Genomic DNA, 22,726 nt, shown 5'->3' with positions numbered 1-22,726 from the left:
ATCATCATATATAGGAGTCATATTATAATCATAATCAAATTCACTCTCCATAACAGGTGGCAACAAAAGACTACTATCATTATAATCATCATAAATAGGAGGCAAAGTATCATCAAAGTAAATTTTCTCCTCAATGCTTGGGGGACTAAAAAGATCATGCTCATCAAAACCAGCTTCCCCAAGCTTAGAATTTTCCATAGCATTAGCAACAATAGTGTTCAAAGCATTCATATTAATAACATTCCCATTAGCATGCATATAAAGTTCCATGGGTTTTTTAATTCTCTCTTCAAACACATCATGTCCTAATTCAAGATAAAGTTCATAAAGATCTCTCATATTTTTATTGTTTTCCATTATGCCTAACTAGTGTAAACAAGAAACAAAAAGTTGCAACTGCAGGATCTAAAGGAAATAGCTTCGAGCACAAACACAATGGCGCCAGAAGAGTACTGTTACCTGGAACCGAAGTATGAGTGCCTTTTACCTTTCCTCCCCGGCAATGGCGCCAGAAAATAGCTTGATGTCTACGCCCCCTCCTTTTCCTGTAGACAGTGTTGGGCCTCCAAGAGCAGAGGTTTGTAGAACAGCAGCAAGTTTCCCTTAAGTGGATCACCCAAGGTTTATCGAACTCAGGGAGGAAGAGGTCAAACATATCCCTCTCATGCAACCCTGCAACCACAAAGCAAGAAGTCTCTTGTGTCCCCAACACACCTAATAGGTGCACTAGTTCGGCGAAGAGATAGTGAAATACAGGTGGTATGAATATATATAAGCAGTAGCAACGGCACCAGAAAAGTGCTTTGCTCAGGACAGTAAACAAGCAGTAGTAACGCAGCAGTAGTAACGCAGTAAAACAGTAAACAAGCAGCGATAGCAGTATTTAGGGACAAGGCCTAGGGATCATACTTTCACTAGTGGACACTCTCAACATTGATCACATAACAGAATAGATAAATGCATACTCTACACTCTTTTGTTGGATGATGAACACCATTGCGTAGGATTACATGAACCCTCAATGCCGGAGTTAACAAGCTCCACAATTCAATGTTCATATTTAAATAACCTTAGAGTGCATGAAAGATCAACACGACTAAACCAAGTACTAACATAGCATGCACACTGTCACCTTCACACTATGTAGGAGGAATAGATCTCATCAATACCATCATAGCAATAGTTAACTTCATAATCTACAAGAGATCATGATCATAGCCTACGCCAAGTACTAACACGGATGCACACACTGTCACCATTACACCGTGCAGGAGGAATAAAACTACTTTAATAACATCACTAGAGTAGCACATAGATAAATTGTGATACAAAACACATTGCAATCATAAAGAGATATAAATAAGCACTTCACTATGCCACTCATAACAGTGAATAAGTATTCTGTGAAATATAGCCTAAGAGACCCACACGGTGCACACACTGTCACCTTTACACACGTGGGACAAGGAGTCTCCGGAGATCACATAAGTAAAATTCACTTGACTAGCATAACGACATCTAGATTACAAGCATCATCATATGAATCTCAATCATGTAAGGCAGCTCATGAGATTATTGTATTGAAGTACATAGGAGAGAGATGAACCACATAGCTACCGGTACAGCCCCGAGCCTCGATGGAGAACTACTCCCTCCTCATGGGAGACAGCAGCGTTGATGAAGATGGCGGTGGTGTCGATGGAGGAGCCTTCCAGGGGCACTTCCCCGTCCTGGCGGCGTGCCGGAACAGAGACTCCTGTCCCCCAGATCTTGGCTTCGCGATGGCGGCGGCTCTGGAAGGTTTCTCGTACCGTGGCTTTTTCGTCAATTGGTACTGCGTTTTTAGGTCGAAAGGGGTTTTATAGGCGAAGAGGCGGCGCAGGAGGGCTGACAGGGTGGCCTCACCCTAGGCCGGCACGGCCATGGTCTGGCCCGCGCGGCCCTATGGTGTGGGCCCCCCTGGCTCTTCTCCGACTCTCCTTCGGTGTTCTGGAGCCTTCCGGGAAAAATAGGAGGTTTGGCGTTGATTTCGTCCAATTCCGAGAATATTGCCCGAACAGCCTTTCTGGAACCAAAAACAGCAGAAAACAACAACTGGCCTTTCGGCATCTCGTCAATAGGTTAGTTCCGGAAAACGCATAATAATGACATAAAGTGTGAACAAAACATGTAGATATCATCAATAATGTGGCATGGAACATAAGAAATTATCGATACGTCGGAGACGTATCAGTCGTGTAGATCTAGATGTTGTGATATGTGTTCTACCTTTATATGATCTCGTAATGACCTTTTAGCTTTAATTCATGGTAGACTAGCATGATTTTATCATTTCGGTAGTGTAAAATGAACATGTCTTCAGTTTCGATAGTTGGCATTTACTTTCTAACTTTTCCAGTTAATTTTAGTTACTACTTGATGTTCATGTGGTCATATCGATGATAATATCATCATCTTGGTCTGATTTGGATGATTTAATGGAGAAAGTGATGCTTCTTGATACTTAGGTATATTCCTAGCATGATCTACTTGTGCAATGTGACAAAGCATATTGAATTTTGATGCATCTAAAAATGTTATACTCTACGTACACTATACGTGTTTTTATTGTGATGGAACTTTGGGAGAATGAGCTTATCGTGGAGGAACATGAACTACTTCAAACGGGAGCAACAAGCTGCGTATCTGTCGCCGAGGCAACCGAACATTCTTTTGGGCCACTTTTGTTCGACCAAGAGTTAATTGAATCCCCCGCAAATGATGGTATTAGACACTCTCTCTCTCTCTGCGATCAAGAAGGAAATCTTGGAAATAGTATTTTATATTAAACTTGTATACATCGCACTTACTTTTACAATTCTAAGATCTTAGAGAGTACAATTTTTTGTTAGTTTGCCATAGTTAATCAAATAGCAAGGTTTGTAACCATGAGTTGAAGTTTTTTTGTTATACAGTATGCCGATGAAATATATACATGTATCGTCGCCATGTTGAGTTCATCTAAGAGTCAATCTTCCATGTACTCCGAACTTGAGCCATCTTTCATGATTTCCGCTGCTACTCTCTGTAAAATACCAGGTTTAGGAGAATCGCGGGTAATTTTAGAAAGGGTTGTGCATTTGCATCGCAAAACGGGAAATATTACACGCTGGAATGCTTAAAAACATAGGGGGTTGATGTCTCTTTCTCGATGTGAATTAGGGTTTAGTCGTGGCGAGAGTGTGATAGACTTCGACATGACCTCTTTGCACTTAGGATTTTTAGAGGGGGGAAATTTGAATTGAAATTCAAACCTATACTATGAATTCAAAAAATGGAATTTCAAATAAGTAAAACATTTGAATTCAAACCACTACTTTGAATTGGAATTCAAACACATTATTTGAATTCAAATTTGAATAATTAATCAAGCAATCAATTTGAATTCAAACCAACACTTTGAATAATAACAAAATTACAACAATTCAAAAAGAGGGAAATTACAGCTTTATTGATAAATAAACACAAGTACATTGTCTTTATAATATTCATTAAATATTACAATAATAAATAAATAAATCGAACAATATGTGTCGGAGTTTTGGTTCGTGCCGGTGAAAGGGTCGATGTTCACCACCTTCTATGCTTCGGTGAGGCTTTCGTCCTCATTTGTCCTCCACATTGGCCGTGGCTGCCGGAGTCGGCTTTCCTCTTGTTGGCCGGTGCTTTCTTCTTCGTGGCCGGTGGGGAAATCGACGGCTCCTCTTCTTCCCCCTTTTTGTCGTCCTCGTCCCACTCCTCATGCGGCTCCTGGTCGACGTAGGCCTGGGACTCCTACTGCGTGAACGTGTCCTTGGAGCCGTGCTGGATGATTTCCTCCATAGCTTTATCCGACAATCCGCCAAACACGATGTGTGGGCCTAGCCCGGCGGGCTGGTAGGACGACCCGGCCCCTTGTGAGCCTCCTGTGAACGGCAGAGGGGCTCGTGGATTGGGTTCGTCCGGTGGAATAAAACGTGTTTGCCAACCCGAAAAACAAGTTTGGGATGGCCGAGTGGACTTCCTAAGACTAGTCACAGTGGAAAGTATCATAGACTAATATCATACATATGATACTAGTTTATGATACAACATCTACAAAACATAGTATCATGAATTAGTATCATGGTTTCATCATATTTAATATTCTGTAGAATCTCAATGCAAATATGTGTACATGATGTGTTTGGCACTAAAATTTCTAGTTTTACGTGCTATGATACGGTATCTACCTATGATACTAATTTCACCTGGCTCATCATTAATTGATGCGCCACATCAGATTTTTGCCTACAAGTATACATTATACTACCTATGATACTCCTGTCGTGGCTAGTCTAAAGCCAGGCACTCCGCAGCGGGTATAGGTGTATGGCGTGCATGCTTGGCGCGTGGCAGAAGAGGGTATGATATGGCGCAATGCAAAGGTGCGAATCAAAGACAGGTTGACGCGCTGCGTGTCGCTGTTGGCTAACCGGTGGAGAACGGAAATCGCCAATTCCTCTGTTTTCAAATCGGGTGTCACCGTGTCAGGTTGCCATCCGCCGTGCGCAAATGAAAACAGAGGAATATTCCTGCCTGCCCAGCTGCCCTGTTGTGCCGACGAGTGCTTGGTGACGGAGGAGGAAGGCAAGGGCCAAGAGGAGACCACCGTCGATCGGCTCGCCGTCGTAATCTGTCGTTCAAAGTGGAGGTAGACAACTGGTTGGGTGCTCCGCTGATATGATCCTCCCTCCTCGCAGCTCAACGCCATGTGCCCGGTGCAAGACGCACGCGCAGGCGGCGCCGTCGGCGGCGGTCGTCGAAAGCACCGGCCAGCCGGAGCGCGCGCCGTGAGCTAGCTGACGGGGTGAGCGACAGACAGCGACGCCGGCCGTCCAGCGAGCGCGGCGGAACCGCGAGGGGCCACCAGGTGCTCCTTGTCGCGCCGGCGGTTCCCACGCCCACGTGTCAGGCTTTGTAGCGGCTGGCCGGCCGGCCACCGCGCGCATGTGCCGTGGGCGCGCCGCGCACTGGACGGCGACGAGACGAATATAGTCTCGGTGGTGGGGCACACCATGTACGCGATCCTTGGATAATCGTTCCTATATTGGTCGATGATCTGCCAGTATAATACTCTGTCTCTGTCTAACGGTTGGTTTACTGACAGAGACATATCAATCGGTTATTAACCGGAAATTCAATTTAGCTCCTGCTCCCTCTACCAAGAAAATTTATTTTGAAGTGTTGAATTTTTTTTAATAAATTCTTTTACATGTACATATCCACAATACATGGGCATTCGTCAAGTTTCGAGAAAAACCGATATTTTTTGTGGTATATGTAAAAAATAAAAAACTTATGTTATGGCAAGCCCTATTTTTAGCACCGATTTTTTTTACACACATTAAAAGACAAGTCGAATTTTATGAAACACCTTTGTAGACGTGTAGCACGTGAAAATGTACGTGTAAATTTTTTGATGTTTCAAAATGTATCTAAGATGCATTTCAAAATAAAGGGATCATATGCTTTCATGTGCCAAAACACCACTCCCATTATTAACAACAAATCTCTAGAGAACTTGATTATATATTTTTAAGTTCAAATAATCTACAAAAATATCTAAGGATACCCATGCCCGACGGACCTTCTTGACTCTGGCAATGGACTTTGCCAAAATGTCTAGGGCCATTATCGCGTGCACAGAGATCGCTGATAATGTCATCTTCATTGACTCAAGATGACCCCTATCCTCAAAAGAGATGGTTGCCAAGTTGATTTTTTTTTATAAATGATGCTTTATTACTTTAAGAAACAAATACATTTAGTCTTTGCATAACCAAGATGCATACGGTCGTTTAAGTGTCTCAATCAAAAGATGAAAAAAAACTAGACGAAATATATATCGAAAGGATAAATCATATAACGCCTAAGGTGAGATCGCCAAGTAAACTTAAGATAAAAGTGGCATAAATGTGAATCAAGCTGGAAGAATCCTTTCGCCCACCTGACACGTGGTCACAGTCACACGACTCGACGCATTACAAAAGGGCAACCACGTTAGTAGCAGCGATCAACGGAGCACAGACAGCATCACGTACACTGAGAGCGTGGCTAGCTAGCTAAACTCGTGAAGATTTTGTCGCCTGCTTCAGTCTTCGGAACTCGCGATCTTGGACTACTCGCACACCTGATCAAAGCTAGTTAAACTTGTGCTGCTCGATCGATCCGCCGTCGTTTCTTGCTTCTTCACTCAGCACGCGCACGTCGCGCGCCATGCTGTCCACCGCCCGCACGACGTGGTCGCCGGCGTGCGCTGGCCGGCGCCGGCCGTGCTCTGACGCGTCGAGGCGTGCGTCGGTCTTCCTGCCCGGCGGTGTCCACGCTCCGTGGCCGCGCTCTCACTCTGTGGCAGCGCGCGTCGCCAGCTCCTCGACCAACCCCGCAGGCTGCCTCGAGGCGGCCGCGCCGTGGAGTGGCATCGCGCGGCCCGCGCCGCCGATCATGGACATCGACCTCGCTGCCCCGGCCGTTTCGTCCGAGGAGAGGGTGCGTCAGCTAGTGATGAAGCAGGCGGGTCTTGCAGCGGCCGCCGCGGCGAGGACGCCCAGGATGGCGCAGCTCGCCGGGCGGGACGCCGGCGCGCTGGACGTGGCGTTCGACCGCTGCGGCGCGGTGTGCAAGGAGTACGCCAAGACGTTCTACCTCGGTAAGCCACTCAAACAACATTTTTACTAGAACGAATTCTAGTTTTTTTTTTTTTTTTTGCGAACGTAGAACGTCTTGTGAAAACAACATTTTTACTAGAACGAGTTCTAGTTAATTACCAGAAGTAATTCATGTGAAAAATTCGCCGATGTCCTTGCAGCGACGCAGCTGATGACGCCGGAGAGGAGGCGCGCGATCTGGGCGATATACGGTAAGATCGATCAACCGACGTTACGACCTTCCGGCGATCTGTCGACGGATGCCACCGATCATCATCTTACTGATGGCAATCACGACGATCGAGCAGTGTGGTGCAGGAGGACGGACGAGCTGGTGGACGGCCCGAACGCGGCGTACACGCCGGCGCTGGCGCTGGACCGGTGGGAGTCGCGCCTCGATGACGTCTTCGCGGGGCGGCCCTACGACATGCTCGACGCGGCGCTGGCCGACGCCGTGGCCGCGTTCCCGGCGGTGAACGCGCGGCCATTCCGGGACATGATCGAGGGGATGCGCATGGACCTCGCCAGGTCCCGCTACGCCACCTTCGACGACCTCTACCTCTACTGCTACCGCGTGGCCGGCACCGTCGGGCTCATGACCGTCCCCATCATGGGCGTGTCCCCGGACTCTGGCCGACCTTGGGACGGTGTATGCCGGCGCGCTCGCGCTCGGCGTCGCCAACCAGCTCACCAACATTCTCCGAGACGTCGGCGAGGAGTATGTGCTGATTGTGCTCCCAGCTTCAGAACTCACGTGTTCTTGCAGCTTATCACTGACGCCGATGTTGTGCTTGTGCAGCGCGAGGAGGGGCAGGATCTACCTGCCGCAGGACGAGCTCGCCATGGCCGGCATCTCCGAGGCCGACATCTTCGCTGGCCGTGTCACCGACGAGTGGAGGTGCTTCATGAAGGGACAGATCGCGAGGGCGAGGACCTACTTCCGGCAGGCCGAGCAGGGCGCCGCCGAGCTCAACCAGGAGAGCCGATGGCCGGTGCGACATATATACAAATACAACACATGAGAACTCTCTCTTCAGTCACCTGACAAAATTGCTTCAGACTTCTAAATCTTTCAGCAATGTTCTGCAGGTCTGGGCATCTCTCGCTTCTGTACCGGCAGATCCTGGACGAGATCGAGGCGAACGACTATGACAATTTCACCAAGAGGGCCTACGTTCCCAAGGCCAAGAAGCTGGCGGCGCTGCCCAAAGCTTACTTCAAATCACTCAGGCTTCCTCCTTCTCAGAGGCACTAATAGTCTGCTCCAGCCCTAACAGTAACAGGGATCAATCACCATGTAGATCAGCCTGGTCTAATTAGTGTCATTAGTGAACTTATACATTACTCCTGTATTAGGTAGCGGTGATGTACGGTGCAGAATTCAGGTTGGTGAGGACACATGACCTATCTGTGTGGTGTTGCTGTTGGTAACTTGTAATGTACAAAGTTCTGCAGATGAAATGTATATATGTTAGAGACGAATGTGTAGTGAAAGTGGAATAAAAACAGAGAAGTGTTGTGGTTAAGTGGGTGTCTAGGGCCTGCATCATGTTATTGCTCATTATTCAGTCTACTCAAAGAAGTTGATAGTTCACTCCTGCAGCGTCAACAGTAACCGAAATCAGTCACTATGTAGATCAACCTCATTTAATTATAGTGTCTTTAGTGTACATATGTACTGCACTACTATTCCATATAAAGCACTTGTGCACAGTTGAGATTTAAGGCTGGTCCGGAGAGTGTGGTGTTGTTGTATAGTAACCTTTTGAGATTTTGCAGTGTACAAATTTGTTATGACAAATTATGTGTATGTCAGGTAAATGTTGTATAGCTTTTGGATCTGGATTACATCATGTTGTCAGCCATTATTTTAGTCTACTCTATCTGAAAATAGCAGTGATTGTAGGAGTATATGAGATGCTGCTCTCATCAGCCTAACTATCAGGTTTGGTTGCCTGGAGAGATCTCAAGCCCATGAGTCAGCATAGCAGTTTTAAAAATGGAACAAGCACAGGTGGCATCGTTAGGTGCTGCAATGATCATAGCATAAGTTCATCGCAATCTTGAACTCAACTTCTTATCTTAAAGTTATACATTTCCTCATTGCTAGACAAAGAAGAAACTATATTTTGCCAGTCCTCTTCAAGTGTAATATTAACGAGCTTAATACAATATGGCCACATTCATTTTTTGCCGCTTGGGCCAGATGAGTCGCCTGCTCATGTGGTGTGCGGTCTTGAGACCGGCGTGCTGCGTTGTGTTGTGCGGTTTTTGGACAATTTTCTCATTAATTGGCAAATTTATGGCTTCCTAATAAAAAAAGCAGAGCTCCCACCAGTTGCTTCAAAAAAAATGGCCGCAACGGACATACCATCTCGAGTCCCATCAATTAGGGGTGTAGGCTACAAATACTTGCATCCCTCTTCCAAAGGAGACATGTATGACCACACACAAGAGATTCAGACACCCACAAGTTCACACTCTCCTTCACAACCATCGAGAGACCCCTCTCAAGTGCATAACCATACTCCACACACACTGATTCTCCTTTAACATTTTCCCACCTAGCTGGCAACCTCATCCATTGTACCATTTGAGCACTTTAAACGCTCGGTTAATACAACAACACAACAAATGAAGTAAGGCTTTTATCAGCGACCATCCCGGAGCCTAGTATAAACTCTTGTGTGTCCAACGTAGTTGGCCTGGCCATATGGTATTGGTCACAAGCTCCACCTATATACAAATCTACGACCGGAAATCAAAACCCTTACAAGAAGTGTATGTATTAGCTCCATAATACTAACAAGTCCATACGGGTGTACGTGAATTTGCAAGTCCACACTATGGGCAACCTAATGGATTTGACCGACTACGGGTGTGTGTACTCCGGCTGGTCCCCATTGTTGAGTGCGAAGTTGTGGAGGAAGGAGTTGGTGGGGAGCGGCGCGGCGAGGAGCTCGGGGGCGAAGAACCGTGCCGGGTCCGGGAGCACCGTAGATGCCGCCCGCGGGAAAACGGGGGCCACGGGGACGGTGGCGGCGGCTGGGGAGGCATGTCGGGCTGCGGCGGCGGGGATGGTTAGGGTTTGTCGTTTGACGAAGAGATCAAGTCGTGGCTCGGCAGCGGGATTTCCGCAGGTGTGATCACGGTGTGCATATTGATGAAATCGCCAAACGACTCAGACTACCAGTAAGCAAGATAGTGTAAGCTTCTCTTTCTCTCACACACATGCCCATGTACATGCTTACACACAATGTATTCTTGCGGGCTAATTTTAATGTCCGCTATGTAGGGAAGTCTTGTAGATTGCATTAACTTTTATTCTGACATATTCTCAGTTGAATTCATATCGCACGGGTAAATATAACAAAGGAATAGAAAGAAATGGATGATTACCCGGTAGATGGATGGTGGAGAGAAGAGCAATTTGAAGACTTCACAGTACGCCACAACCTAAGTCACCTGCCAACAAGGATATATAGATTCAGTACGTGCAGCTAGAGACCCTGACGCGCACTCTGCTTCCTTCCTAGCTTTTCTTGTTCCAGAACAAAGAAAAATGGTATGACTCACCGTGATGCCGCGCTGCCGCCCAATTCAACATGCACGAGTTGGCCGAAGATCCAATCCTGGCCGGGTGCCTCCTCTGCACTCGTTTTGGAAAAAAAAAATACATCAGGATGTGGCGCTGCCGCCCCACATCACCATCACCGGTTGGCTGGAGATCTAGTCGACGGCGAGCAGGTCTTGGCGATCATGGCGTCGGCTCTCCTCTCCTCTCCTCGACAAAGTCAAAGTCTAAGTCATAGTCACACGCGAAATCGCACGCGGTGGCTGGAAATGGACTTGTACTTATAGATGGGGAAGACAGGTTTGAACTTTGATCAAGGAAAAGAGCAGGATGGGAGCGGGAAAGAGATGACATTTCAGTTGATCTCTCCGCTCGCCTCCTCCAGATTGATCGCTTGATGGAGGGCCGAGATAATCGCGGTCTATGGCATCACACGGATCGGTGACCTGGCAAGTTCTCTAGGAAAACCAAACAAAGGCCCCGGTAAGTCAGCCATTCATTAAGCGAGCGGGTGCTAAATCCAAGCGGCCATGCATGCATTGGCTGGAAGTAATTGTAGGTGCGGCTCATTTATGCTGGTGTTGACCTATTCTCCACTTTCTCCTCCCTATAATTTATTGGTTGCGTTGATGTTTTGTGAGCCCACATCCTGGTATGGGCTTGCTACATGTACCTTGGAAACACTTTATACGGATTAATTGGCAAATCTTATTTCCATTATCTAGGGCGCCGTATCTTATGAATCATCTGTCTTCGAGTATCAGTGCACCCACTTTGTTTCCGACCCTCCGATAAAAAACGCAGGTTAGATATACTTTTTGAAGAAATCTTCCAAAAACCTGCCTGCTTGCTCGCCAATTGGCCTGTTAATTTCCCCAAGCATCGCTACGAGTTTGACTGCTGCACGTACCGTCCCCGTTCCCACCAACCCCCCATGATAGATTGCAGTTGTACGTGCTGATCACTATGGTGGCGACCTGAAGCTAGAGATCGCGGAGAGCTGGTAGTGCGCCCTAAACTTGGACGTATACAGGATGCCGACATCAGTTTGGCTTCAGCTCGATCTTCCAACACGGCTCGCTCTGTATTTTCCAGATGCAAAATCGTAGCTTGATCGATCTCCACGTCCAACACACAGTAGCTAGCTAGCCACCAGCTGGTTCTGGAGATCATAGAATCGCAAGTCACCTACATCACGCAGACACATGTACACACTATCTCCCTAGATATGGTATTTCTTACACCCACAACTAGCGGACACAGACCCATACACAAGGGCGTAGTGTAAGCCACTGGTAAGGAGGTTTCTTAAACGGTTAGGCCAGCGTTAGAGACCGGCAACAAGGACGATGTACCTAGCGGCAACCACAGACCTGTATCACGATTACGGCGACGGAGAGCATGGATTGTTTTCCTTGTGGAAGCGTCCCGTGGGCTGCTGAGCTCGTCGTCGTTGCTGGGGTCTAGGGCCTAATTTGTAAAATAATCTAGCAGGATTTAGTCGTTGAAAATAGAGAGATGCAGGGATACACAAAGACACTAGATTCATAAGATATGACATCATAATCTCGCCAAGTAGTTTTAGTCGACAAAAGCAATCACAAGCACGATGGTGTCTTTCTTTCTAGAATATATGCTTCATCTGTATGGTTGGGATATCTATCAGCTCACAAGGACTATTAAACCCTCACACATGGACTTTAGGTATCTCAAATAAGTAGTAAGCGCCAGCAAGCCTTTTTTTTTTGGCTTATTTGCTCACCAGCCAAATCCTGATTTTTTCCATCCTTTGATTGCACGACAATAAATCAACTCACAAGAACTAAGAAACATCCATTTACTAGGTACCATGTTAAGCTCAAAGATACATGAGAGAAACTACAATATACATGAGAGCTGACATTAGATTGCATCAAGAGTGCTCAGGTAGCAACACGAAAACCAACTGAGTTTAGACATCTTCTCATCAATAGCTACCATGATTTTGCACTGCAAACTTTTGCATTATCACATCAACATCTTCTCATCAGGTTCTAACACGAGCAAAATTTTCTCATCACTTCTACCATGAACATTCATATATCAATATATTTTCAAAAAAAATCTTCTCATCAGTTTCTAGCCATGGTGCTGCATTGCAAACACATAACAATGTCAATCTGGATCTCAAGGCAATAGCATAGATAGAAGAACCTCAAGTCAATTCCACACAATAAGAGTAACATGAATTAAAAATAATAGACATATATATATAGCTAATCGTACCATAGCTAGATGGCATCGGAAAAATCAATACACACAGCTAGCTACATGAAAATAATTGAGTCTGGACATGAATGCAAAGCACTATCTAGGTACTAGTGAGCTACTGACATATGCATGCAGTCCTAGGCAGCTAGTTTGATCTGGGTAGTAATTGCAGGTATAGTGCCAAACTGAATGGAGCAAAATCTTGTCCGGCAAACACATAGAGCACCATATTCTAAAGCAAATACCCAGAACACTATGAGAATAGCAATGTATTTGATCATGACGGAGGAAAAAATCAACCTATGCGCCGGGACGACTTTCAAGGTTCAGCAAAACAGAAATTATCGATACGTCGGAGACGTATCAGTCGTGTAGATCTAGATGTTGTGATATGTGTTCTACCTTTATATGATCTCGTAATGACCTTTTAGCTTTAATTCATGGTAGACTAGCATGATTTTATCATTTCGGTAGTGTAAAATGAACATGTCTTCAGTTTCGATAGTTGGCATTTACTTTCTAACTTTTCCAGTTAATTTTAGTTACTACTTGATGTTCATGTGGTCATATCGATGATAATATCATCATCTTGGTCTGATTTGGATGATTTAATGGAGAAAGTGATGCTTCTTGATACTTAGGTATATTCCTAGCATGATCTACTTGTGCAATGTGACAAAGCATATTGAATTTTGATGCATCTAAAAATGTTATACTCTACGTACACTATACGTGTTTTTATTGTGATGGAACTTTGGGAGAATGAGCTTATCGTGGAGGAACATGAACTACTTCAAACGGGAGCAACAAGCTGCGTATCTGTCGCCGAGGCAACCGAACATTCTTTTGGGCCACTTTTGTTCGACCAAGAGTTAATTGAATCCCCCGCAAATGATGGTATTAGACACTCTCTCTCTCTCTGCGATCAAGAAGGAAATCTTGGAAATAGTATTTTATATTAAACTTGTATACATCGCACTTACTTTTACAATTCTAAGATCTTAGAGAGTACAATTTTTTGTTAGTTTGCCATAGTTAATCAAATAGCAAGGTTTGTAACCATGAGTTGAAGTTTTTTTGTTATACAGTATGCCGATGAAATATATACATGTATCGTCGCCATGTTGAGTTCATCTAAGAGTCAATCTTCCATGTACTCCGAACTTGAGCCATCTTTCATGATTTCCGCTGCTACTCTCTGTAAAATACCAGGTTTAGGAGAATCGCGGGTAATTTTAGAAAGGGTTGTGCATTTGCATCGCAAAACGGGAAATATTACACGCTGGAATGCTTAAAAACATAGGGGGTTGATGTCTTTCTCGATGTGAATTAGGGTTTAGTCGTGGCGAGAGTGTGATAGACTTCGACATGACCTCTTTGCACTTAGGATTTTTAGAGGGGGGAAATTTGAATTGAAATTCAAACCTATACTATGAATTCAAAAAATGGAATTTCAAATAAGTAAAACATTTGAATTCAAACCACTACTTTGAATTGGAATTCAAACACATTATTTGAATTCAAATTTGAATAATTAATCAAGCAATCAATTTGAATTCAAACCAACACTTTGAATAATAACAAAATTACAACAATTCAAAAAGAGGGAAATTACAGCTTTATTGATAAATAAACACAAGTACATTGTCTTTATAATATTCATTAAATATTACAATAATAAATAAATAAATCGAACAATATGTGTCGGAGTTTTGGTTCGTGCTTGAAAGGGTCGATGTTCACCACCTTCTATGCTTCGGTGAGGCTTTCGTCCTCATTTGTCCTCCACATTGGCCGTGGCTGCCGGAGTCGGCTTTCCTCTTGTTGGCCGGTGCTTTCTTCTTCGTGGCCGGTGGGGAAATCGACGGCTCCTCTTCTTCCCCCTTTTTGTCGTCCTCGTCCCACTCCTCATGCGGCTCCTGGTCGACGTAGGCCTGGGACTCCTACTGCGTGAACGTGTCCTTGGAGCCGTGCTGGATGATTTCCTCCATAGCTTTATCCGACAATCCGCCAAACACGATGTGTGGGCCTAGCCCGGCTGGCTGGTAGGACGACCCGGCCCCTTGTGAGCCTCCTGTGAACGGCAGAGGGGCTCGTGGATTGGGTTCGTCCGGTGGAATAAAACGTGTTTGCCAACCCGAAAAACAAGTTTGGGATGGCCGAGTGGACTTCCTAAGACTAGTCACAGTGGAAAGTATCATAGACTAATATCATACATATGATACTAGTTTATGATACAACATCTACAAAACATAGTATCATGAATTAGTATCATGGTTTCATCATATTTAATATTCTGTAGAATCTCAATGCAAATATGTGTACATGATGTGTTTGGCACTAAAATTTCTAGTTTTACGTGCTATGATACGGTATCTACCTATGATACTAATTTCACCTGGCTCATCATTAATTGATGCGCCACATCAGATTTTTGCCTACAAGTATACATTATACTACCTATGATACTCCTGTCGTGGCTAGTCTAAAGCCAGGCACTCCGCAGCGGGTATAGGTGTATGGCGTGCATGCTTGGCGCGTGGCAGAAGAGGGTATGATATGGCGCAATGCAAAGGTGCGAATCAAAGACAGGTTGACGCGCTGCGTGTCGCTGTTGGCTAACCGGTGGAGAACGGAAATCGCCAATTCCTCTGTTTTCAAATCGGGTGTCACCGTGTCAGGTTGCCATCCGCCGTGCGCAAATGAAAACAGAGGAATATTCCTGCCTGCCCAGCTGCCCTGTTGTGCCGACGAGTGCTTGGTGACGGAGGAGGAAGGCAAGGGCCAAGAGGAGACCACCGTCGATCGGCTCGCCGTCGTAATCTGTCGTTCAAAGTGGAGGTAGACAACTGGTTGGGTGCTCCGCTGATATGATCCTCCCTCCTCGCAGCTCAACGCCATGTGCCCGGTGCAAGACGCACGCGCAGGCGGCGCCGTCGGCGGCGGTCGTCGAAAGCACCGGCCAGCCGGAGCGCGCGCCGTGAGCTAGCTGACGGGGTGAGCGACAGACAGCGACGCCGGCCGTCCAGCGAGCGCGGCGGAACCGCGAGGGGCCACCAGGTGCTCCTTGTCGCGCCGGCGGTTCCCACGCCCACGTGTCAGGCTTTGTAGCGGCTGGCCGGCCGGCCACCGCGCGCATGTGCCGTGGGCGCGCCGCGCACTGGACGGCGACGAGACGAATATAGTCTCGGTGGTGGGGCACACCATGTACGCGATCCTTGGATAATCGTTCCTATATTGGTCGATGATCTGCCAGTATAATACTCTGTCTCTGTCTAACGGTTGGTTTACTGACAGAGACATATCAATCGGTTATTAACCGGAAATTCAATTTAGCTCCTGCTCCCTCTACCAAGAAAATTTATTTTGAAGTGTTGAATTTTTTTTAATAAATTCTTTTACATGTACATATCCACAATACATGGGCATTCGTCAAGTTTCGAGAAAAACCGATATTTTTTGTGGTATATGTAAAAAATAAAAAACTTATGTTATGGCAAGCCCTATTTTTAGCACCGATTTTTTTTACACACATTAAAAGACAAGTCGAATTTTATGAAACACCTTTGTAGACGTGTAGCACGTGAAAATGTACGTGTAAATTTTTTGATGTTTCAAAATGTATCTAAGATGCATTTCAAAATAAAGGGATCATATGCTTTCATGTGCCAAAACACCACTCCCATTATTAACAACAAATCTCTAGAGAACTTGATTATATATTTTTAAGTTCAAATAATCTACAAAAATATCTAAGGATACCCATGCCCGACGGACCTTCTTGACTCTGGCAATGGACTTTGCCAAAATGTCTAGGGCCATTATCGCGTGCACAGAGATCGCTGATAATGTCATCTTCATTGACTCAAGATGACCCCTATCCTCAAAAGAGATGGTTGCCAAGTTGATTTTTTTTTATAAATGATGCTTTATTACTTTAAGAAACAAATACATTTAGTCTTTGCATAACCAAGATGCATACGGTCGTTTAAGTGTCTCAATCAAAAGATGAAAAAAAACTAGACGAAATATATATCGAAAGGATAAATCATATAACGCCTAAGGTGAGATCGCCAAGTAAACTTAAGATAAAAGTGGCATAAATGTGAATCAAGCTGGAAGAATCCTTTCGCCCACCTGACACGTGGTCACAGTCACACGACTCGACGCATTACAAAAGGGCAACCACGTTAGTAGCAGCGATCAACGGAGCACAGACAGCATCACGTACACTGAGAGCGTGGCTAGCTAGCTAAACTCGTGAAGATTTTGTCGCCTGCTTCAGTCTTCGGAACTCGCGATCTTGGACTACTCGCACACCTGATCAAAGCTAGTTAAACTTGTGCTGCTCGATCGATCCGCCGTCGTTTCTTGCTTCTTCACTCAGCACGCGCACGTCGCGCGCCATGCTGTCCACCGCCCGCACGACGTGGTCGCCGGCGTGCGCTGGCCGGCGCCGGCCGTGCTCTGACGCGTCGAGGCGTGCGTCGGTCTTCCTGCCCGGCGGTGTCCACGCTCCGTGGCCGCGCTCTCACTCTGTGGCAGCGCGCGTCGCCAGCTCCTCGACCAACCCCGCAGGCTGCCTCGAGGCGGCCGCGCCGTGGAGTGGCATCGCGCGGCCCGCGCCGCCGATCATGGACATCGACCTCGCTGCCCCGGCCGTTTCGTCCGAGGAGAGGGTGCGTCAGCTAGTGATGAAGCAGGCGGGTCTTGCAGCGGCCGCCGCGGCGAGGACGCCCAGGATGGCGCAGCTCGCCGGGCGGGACGCCGGCGCGCTGGACGTGGCGTTCGACCGCTGCGGCGCGGTGTGCAAGGAGTACGCCAAGACGTTCTACCTCGGTAAGCCACTCAAACAACATTTTTACTAGAACGAATTCTAGTTTTTTTTTTTTTTTTTGCGAACGTAGAACGTCTTGTGAAAACAACATTTTTACTAGAACGAGTTCTAGTTAATTACCAGAAGTAATTCATGTGAAAAATTCGCCGATGTCCTTGCAGCGACGCAGCTGATGACGCCGGAGAGGAGGCGCGCGATCTGGGCGATATACGGTAAGATCGATCAACCGACGTTACGACCTTCCGGCGATCTGTCGACGGATGCCACCGATCATCATCTTACTGATGGCAATCACGACGATCGAGCAGTGTGGTGCAGGAGGACGGACGAGCTGGTGGACGGCCCGAACGCGGCGTACACGTCGGCGCTGGCGCTGGACCGGTGGGAGTCGCGCCTCGATGACGTCTTCGCGGGGCGGCCCTACGACATGCTCGACGCGGCGCTGGCCGACGCCGTGGCCGCGTTCCCGGCGGTGAACGCGCGGCCATTCCGGGACATGATCGAGGGGATGCGCATGGACCTCGCCAGGTCCCGCTACGCCACCTTCGACGACCTCTACCTCTACTGCTACCGCGTGGCCGGCACCGTCGGGCTCATGACCGTCCCCATCATGGGCGTGTCCCCGGACTCTGAAGCCGACCTTGGGACGGTGTATGCCGGCGCGCTCGCGCTCGGCGTCGCCAACCAGCTCACCAACATTCTCCGAGACGTCGGCGAGGAGTATGTGCTGATTGTGCTCCCAGCTTCAGAACTCACGTGTTCTTGCAGCTTATCACTGACGCCGATGTTGTGCTTGTGCAGCGCGAGGAGGGGCAGGATCTACCTGCCGCAGGACGAGCTCGCCATGGCCGGCATCTCCGAGGCCGACATCTTCGCTGGCCGTGTCACCGACGAGTGGAGGTGCTTCATGAAGGGACAGATCGCGAGGGCGAGGACCTACTTCCGGCAGGCCGAGCAGGGCGCCGCCGAGCTCAACCAGGAGAGCCGATGGCCGGTGCGACATATATACAAATACAACACATGAGAACTCTCTCTTCAGTCACCTGACAAAATTGCTTCAGACTTCTAAATCTTTCAGCAATGTTCTGCAGGTCTGGGCATCTCTGCTTCTGTACCGGCAGATCCTGGACGAGATCGAGGCGAACGACTATGACAATTTCACCAAGAGGGCCTACGTTCCCAAGGCCAAGAAGCTGGCGGCGCTGCCCAAAGCTTACTTCAAATCACTCAGGCTTCCTCCTTCTCAGAGGCACTAATAGTCTGCTCCAGCCCTAACAGTAACAGGGATCAATCACCATGTAGATCAGCCTGGTCTAATTAGTGTCATTAGTGAACTTATACATTACTCCTGTATTAGGTAGCGGTGATGTACGGTGCAGAATTCAGGTTGGTGAGGACACATGACCTATCTGTGTGGTGTTGCTGTTGGTAACTTGTAATGTACAAAGTTCTGCAGATGAAATGTATATATGTTAGAGACGAATGTGTAGTGAAAGTGGAATAAAAACAGAGAAGTGTTGTGGTTAAGTGGGTGTCTAGGGCCTGCATCATGTTATTGCTCATTATTCAGTCTACTCAAAGAAGTTGATAGTTCACTCCTGCAGCGTCAACAGTAACCGAAATCAGTCACTATGTAGATCAACCTCATTTAATTATAGTGTCTTTAGTGTACATATGTACTGCACTACTATTCCATATAAAGCACTTGTGCACAGTTGAGATTTAAGGCTGGTCCGGAGAGTGTGGTGTTGTTGTATAGTAACCTTTTGAGATTTTGCAGTGTACAAATTTGTTATGACAAATTATGTGTATGTCAGGTAAATGTTGTATAGCTTTTGGATCTGGATTACATCATGTTGTCAGCCATTATTTTAGTCTACTCTATCTGAAAATAGCAGTGATTGTAGGAGTATATGAGATGCTGCTCTCATCAGCCTAACTATCAGGTTTGGTTGCCTGGAGAGATCTCAAGCCCATGAGTCAGCATAGCAGTTTTAAAAATGGAACAAGCACAGGTGGCATCGTTAGGTGCTGCAATGATCATAGCATAAGTTCATCGCAATCTTGAACTCAACTTCTTATCTTAAAGTTATACATTTCCTCATTGCTAGACAAAGAAGAAACTATATTTTGCCAGTCCTCTTCAAGTGTAATATTAACGAGCTTAATACAATATGGCCACATTCATTTTTTGCCGCTTGGGCCAGATGAGTCGCCTGCTCATGTGGTGTGCGGTCTTGAGACCGGCGTGCTGCGTTGTGTTGTGCGGTTTTTGGACAATTTTCTCATTAATTGGCAAATTTATGGCTTCCTAATAAAAAAAGCAGAGCTCCCACCAGTTGCTTCAAAAAAATGGCCGCAACGGACATACCATCTCGAGTCCCATCAATTAGGGGTGTAGGCTACAAATACTTGCATCCCTCTTCCAAAGGAGACATGTATGACCACACACAAGAGATTCAGACACCCACAAGTTCACACTCTCCTTCACAACCATCGAGAGACCCCTCTCAAGTGCATAACCATACTCCACACACACTGATTCTCCTTTAACATTTTCCCACCTAGCTGGCAACCTCATCCATTGTACCATTTGAGCACTTTAAACGCTCGGTTAATACAACAACACAACAAATGAAGTAAGGCTTTTATCAGCGACCATCCCGGAGCCTAGTATAAACTCTTGTGTGTCCAACGTAGTTGGCCTGGCCATATGGTATTGGTCACAAGCTCCACCTATATACAAATCTACGACCGGAAATCAAAACCCTTACAAGAAGTGTATGTATTAGCTCCATAATACTAACAAGTCCATACGGGTGTACGTGAATTTGCAAGTCCACACTATGGGCAACCTAATGGATTTGACCGACTACGGGTGTGTGTACTCCGGCTGGTCCCCATTGTTGAGTGCGGTTGTGGAGGAAGGAGTTGGTGGGGAGCGGCGCGGCGAGGAGCTCGGGGGCGAAGAACCGTGCCGGGTCCGGGAGCACCGTAGATGCCGCCCGCGGGAAAACGGGGGCCACGGGGACGGTGGCGGCGGCTGGGGAGGCATGTCGGGCTGCGGCGGCGGGGATGGTTAGGGTTTGTCGTTTGACGAAGAGATCAAGTCGTGGCTCGGCAGCGGGATTTCCGCAGGTGTGATCACGGTGTGCATATTGATGAAATCGCCAAACGACTCAGACTACCAGTAAGCAAGATAGTGTAAGCTTCTCTTTCTCTCACACACATGCCCATGTACATGCTTACACACAATGTATTCTTGCGGGCTAATTTTAATGTCCGCTATGTAGGGAAGTCTTGTAGATTGCATTAACTTTTATTCTGACATATTCTCAGTTGAATTCATATCGCACGGGTAAATATAACAAAGGAATAGAAAGAAATGGATGATTACCCGGTAGATGGATGGTGGAGAGAAGAGCAATTTGAAGACTTCACAGTACGCCACAACCTAAGTCACCTGCCAACAAGGATATATAGATTCAGTACGTGCAGCTAGAGACCCTGACGCGCACTCTGCTTCCTTCCTAGCTTTTCTTGTTCCAGAACAAAGAAAATGGTATGACTCACCGTGATGCCGCGCTGCCGCCCAATTCAACATGCACGAGTTGGCCGAAGATCCAATCCTGGCCGGGTGCCTCCTCTGCACTCGTTTTGGAAAAAAAAAATACATCAGGATGTGGCGCTGCCGCCCCACATCACCATCACCGGTTGGCTGGAGATCTAGTCGACGGCGAGCAGGTCTTGGCGATCATGGCGTCGGCTCTCCTCTCCTCTCCTCGACAAAGTCAAAGTCTAAGTCATAGTCACACGCGAAATCGCACGCGGTGGCTGGAAATGGACTTGTACTTATAGATGGGGAAGACAGGTTTGAACTTTGATCAAGGAAAAGAGCAGGATGGGAGCGGGAAAGAGATGACATTTCAGTTGATCTCTCCGCTCGCCTCCTCCAGATTGATCGCTTGATGGAGGGCCGAGATAATCGCGGTCTATGGCATCACACGGATCGGTGACCTGGCAAGTTCTCTAGGAAAACCAAACAAAGGCCCCGGTAAGTCAGCCATTCATTAAGCGGCGAATGTGCTAATCCAAGCGCCATGCATGCATTGGCTGGAAGTAATTGTAGGTGCGGCTCATTTATGCTGGTGTTGACCTATTCTCCACTTTCTCCTCCCTATAATTTATTGGTTGCGTTGATGTTTTGTGAGCCCACATCCTGGTATGGGCTTGCTACATGTACCTTGGAAACACTTTATACGGATTAATTGGCAAATCTTATTTCCATTATCTAGGGCGCCGTATCTTATGAATCATCTGTCTTCGAGTATCAGTGCACCCACTTTGTTTCCGACCCTCCGATAAAAAACGCAGGTTAGATATACTTTTTGAAGAAATCTTCCAAAAACCTGCCTGCTTGCTCGCCAATTGGCCTGTTAATTTCCCCAAGCATCGCTACGAGTTTGACTGCTGCACGTACCGTCCCCGTTCCCACCAACCCCCCATGATAGATTGCAGTTGTACGTGCTGATCACTATGGTGGCGACCTGAAGCTAGAGATCGCGGAGAGCTGGTAGTGCGCCCTAAACTTGGACGTATACAGGATGCCGACATCAGTTTGGCTTCAGCTCGATCTTCCAACACGGCTCGCTCTGTATTTTCCAGATGCAAAATCGTAGCTTGATCGATCTCCACGTCCAACACACAGTAGCTAGCTAGCCACCAGCTGGTTCTGGAGATCATAGAATCGCAAGTCACCTACATCACGCAGACACATGTACACACTATCTCCCTAGATATGGTATTTCTTACACCCACAACTAGCGGACACAGACCCATACACAAGGGCGTAGTGTAAGCCACTGGTAAGGAGGTTTCTTAAACGGTTAGGCCAGCGTTAGAGACCGGCAACAAGGACGATGTACCTAGCGGCAACCACAGACCTGTATCACGATTACGGCGACGGAGAGCATGGATTGTTTTCCTTGTGGAAGCGTCCCGTGGGCTGCTGAGCTCGTCGTCGTTGCTGGGGTCTAGGGCCTAATTTGTAAAATAATCTAGCAGGATTTAGTCGTTGAAAATAGAGAGATGCAGGGATACACAAAGACACTAGATTCATAAGATATGACATCATAATCTCGCCAAGTAGTTTTAGTCGACAAAAGCAATCACAAGCACGATGGTGTCTTTCTTTCTAGAATATATGCTTCATCTGTATGGTTGGGATATCTATCAGCTCACAAGGACTATTAAACCCTCACACATGGACTTTAGGTATCTCAAATAAGTAGTAAGCGCCAGCAAGCCTTTTTTTTTTGGCTTATTTGCTCACCAGCCAAATCCTGATTTTTTCCATCC

General features: G+C 46.8%; 1 protein-coding gene and 1 pseudogene across 1 annotated transcript; both read left to right on the top strand.

Annotated features, from left to right (window-relative positions):
• The first annotated feature begins 6,045 nt into the window (after window positions 1–6,045).
• On the top strand, window positions 6,046–8,233 carry LOC139831145 (phytoene synthase 2, chloroplastic-like; annotated as a pseudogene).
• An 8,490-nt stretch (window positions 8,234–16,723) lies between these two features.
• Window positions 16,724–18,895, top strand: LOC139829728 (phytoene synthase 2, chloroplastic-like). The gene is made up of 5 exons (XM_051333619.2): window positions 16,724–17,370; window positions 17,530–17,580; window positions 17,677–18,088; window positions 18,170–18,362; window positions 18,460–18,895. Exons 1-5 carry the CDS (start codon window positions 16,938–16,940, stop codon window positions 18,622–18,624), a joined length of 1,254 nt encoding a protein of 417 aa, XP_051189579.1. The 5' UTR covers window positions 16,724–16,937; the 3' UTR covers window positions 18,625–18,895.
• The last annotated feature ends 3,831 nt before the right edge of the window (window positions 18,896–22,726 follow it).

This window comes from Lolium perenne, chromosome 5 (genome assembly GCF_019359855.2).
Source record: "Lolium perenne isolate Kyuss_39 chromosome 5, Kyuss_2.0, whole genome shotgun sequence".
In the NCBI taxonomy this organism is placed as follows: Eukaryota; Viridiplantae; Streptophyta; class Magnoliopsida; order Poales; family Poaceae; genus Lolium; species Lolium perenne.
This window is presented reverse-complemented; position numbering and strand designations above follow the sequence as displayed.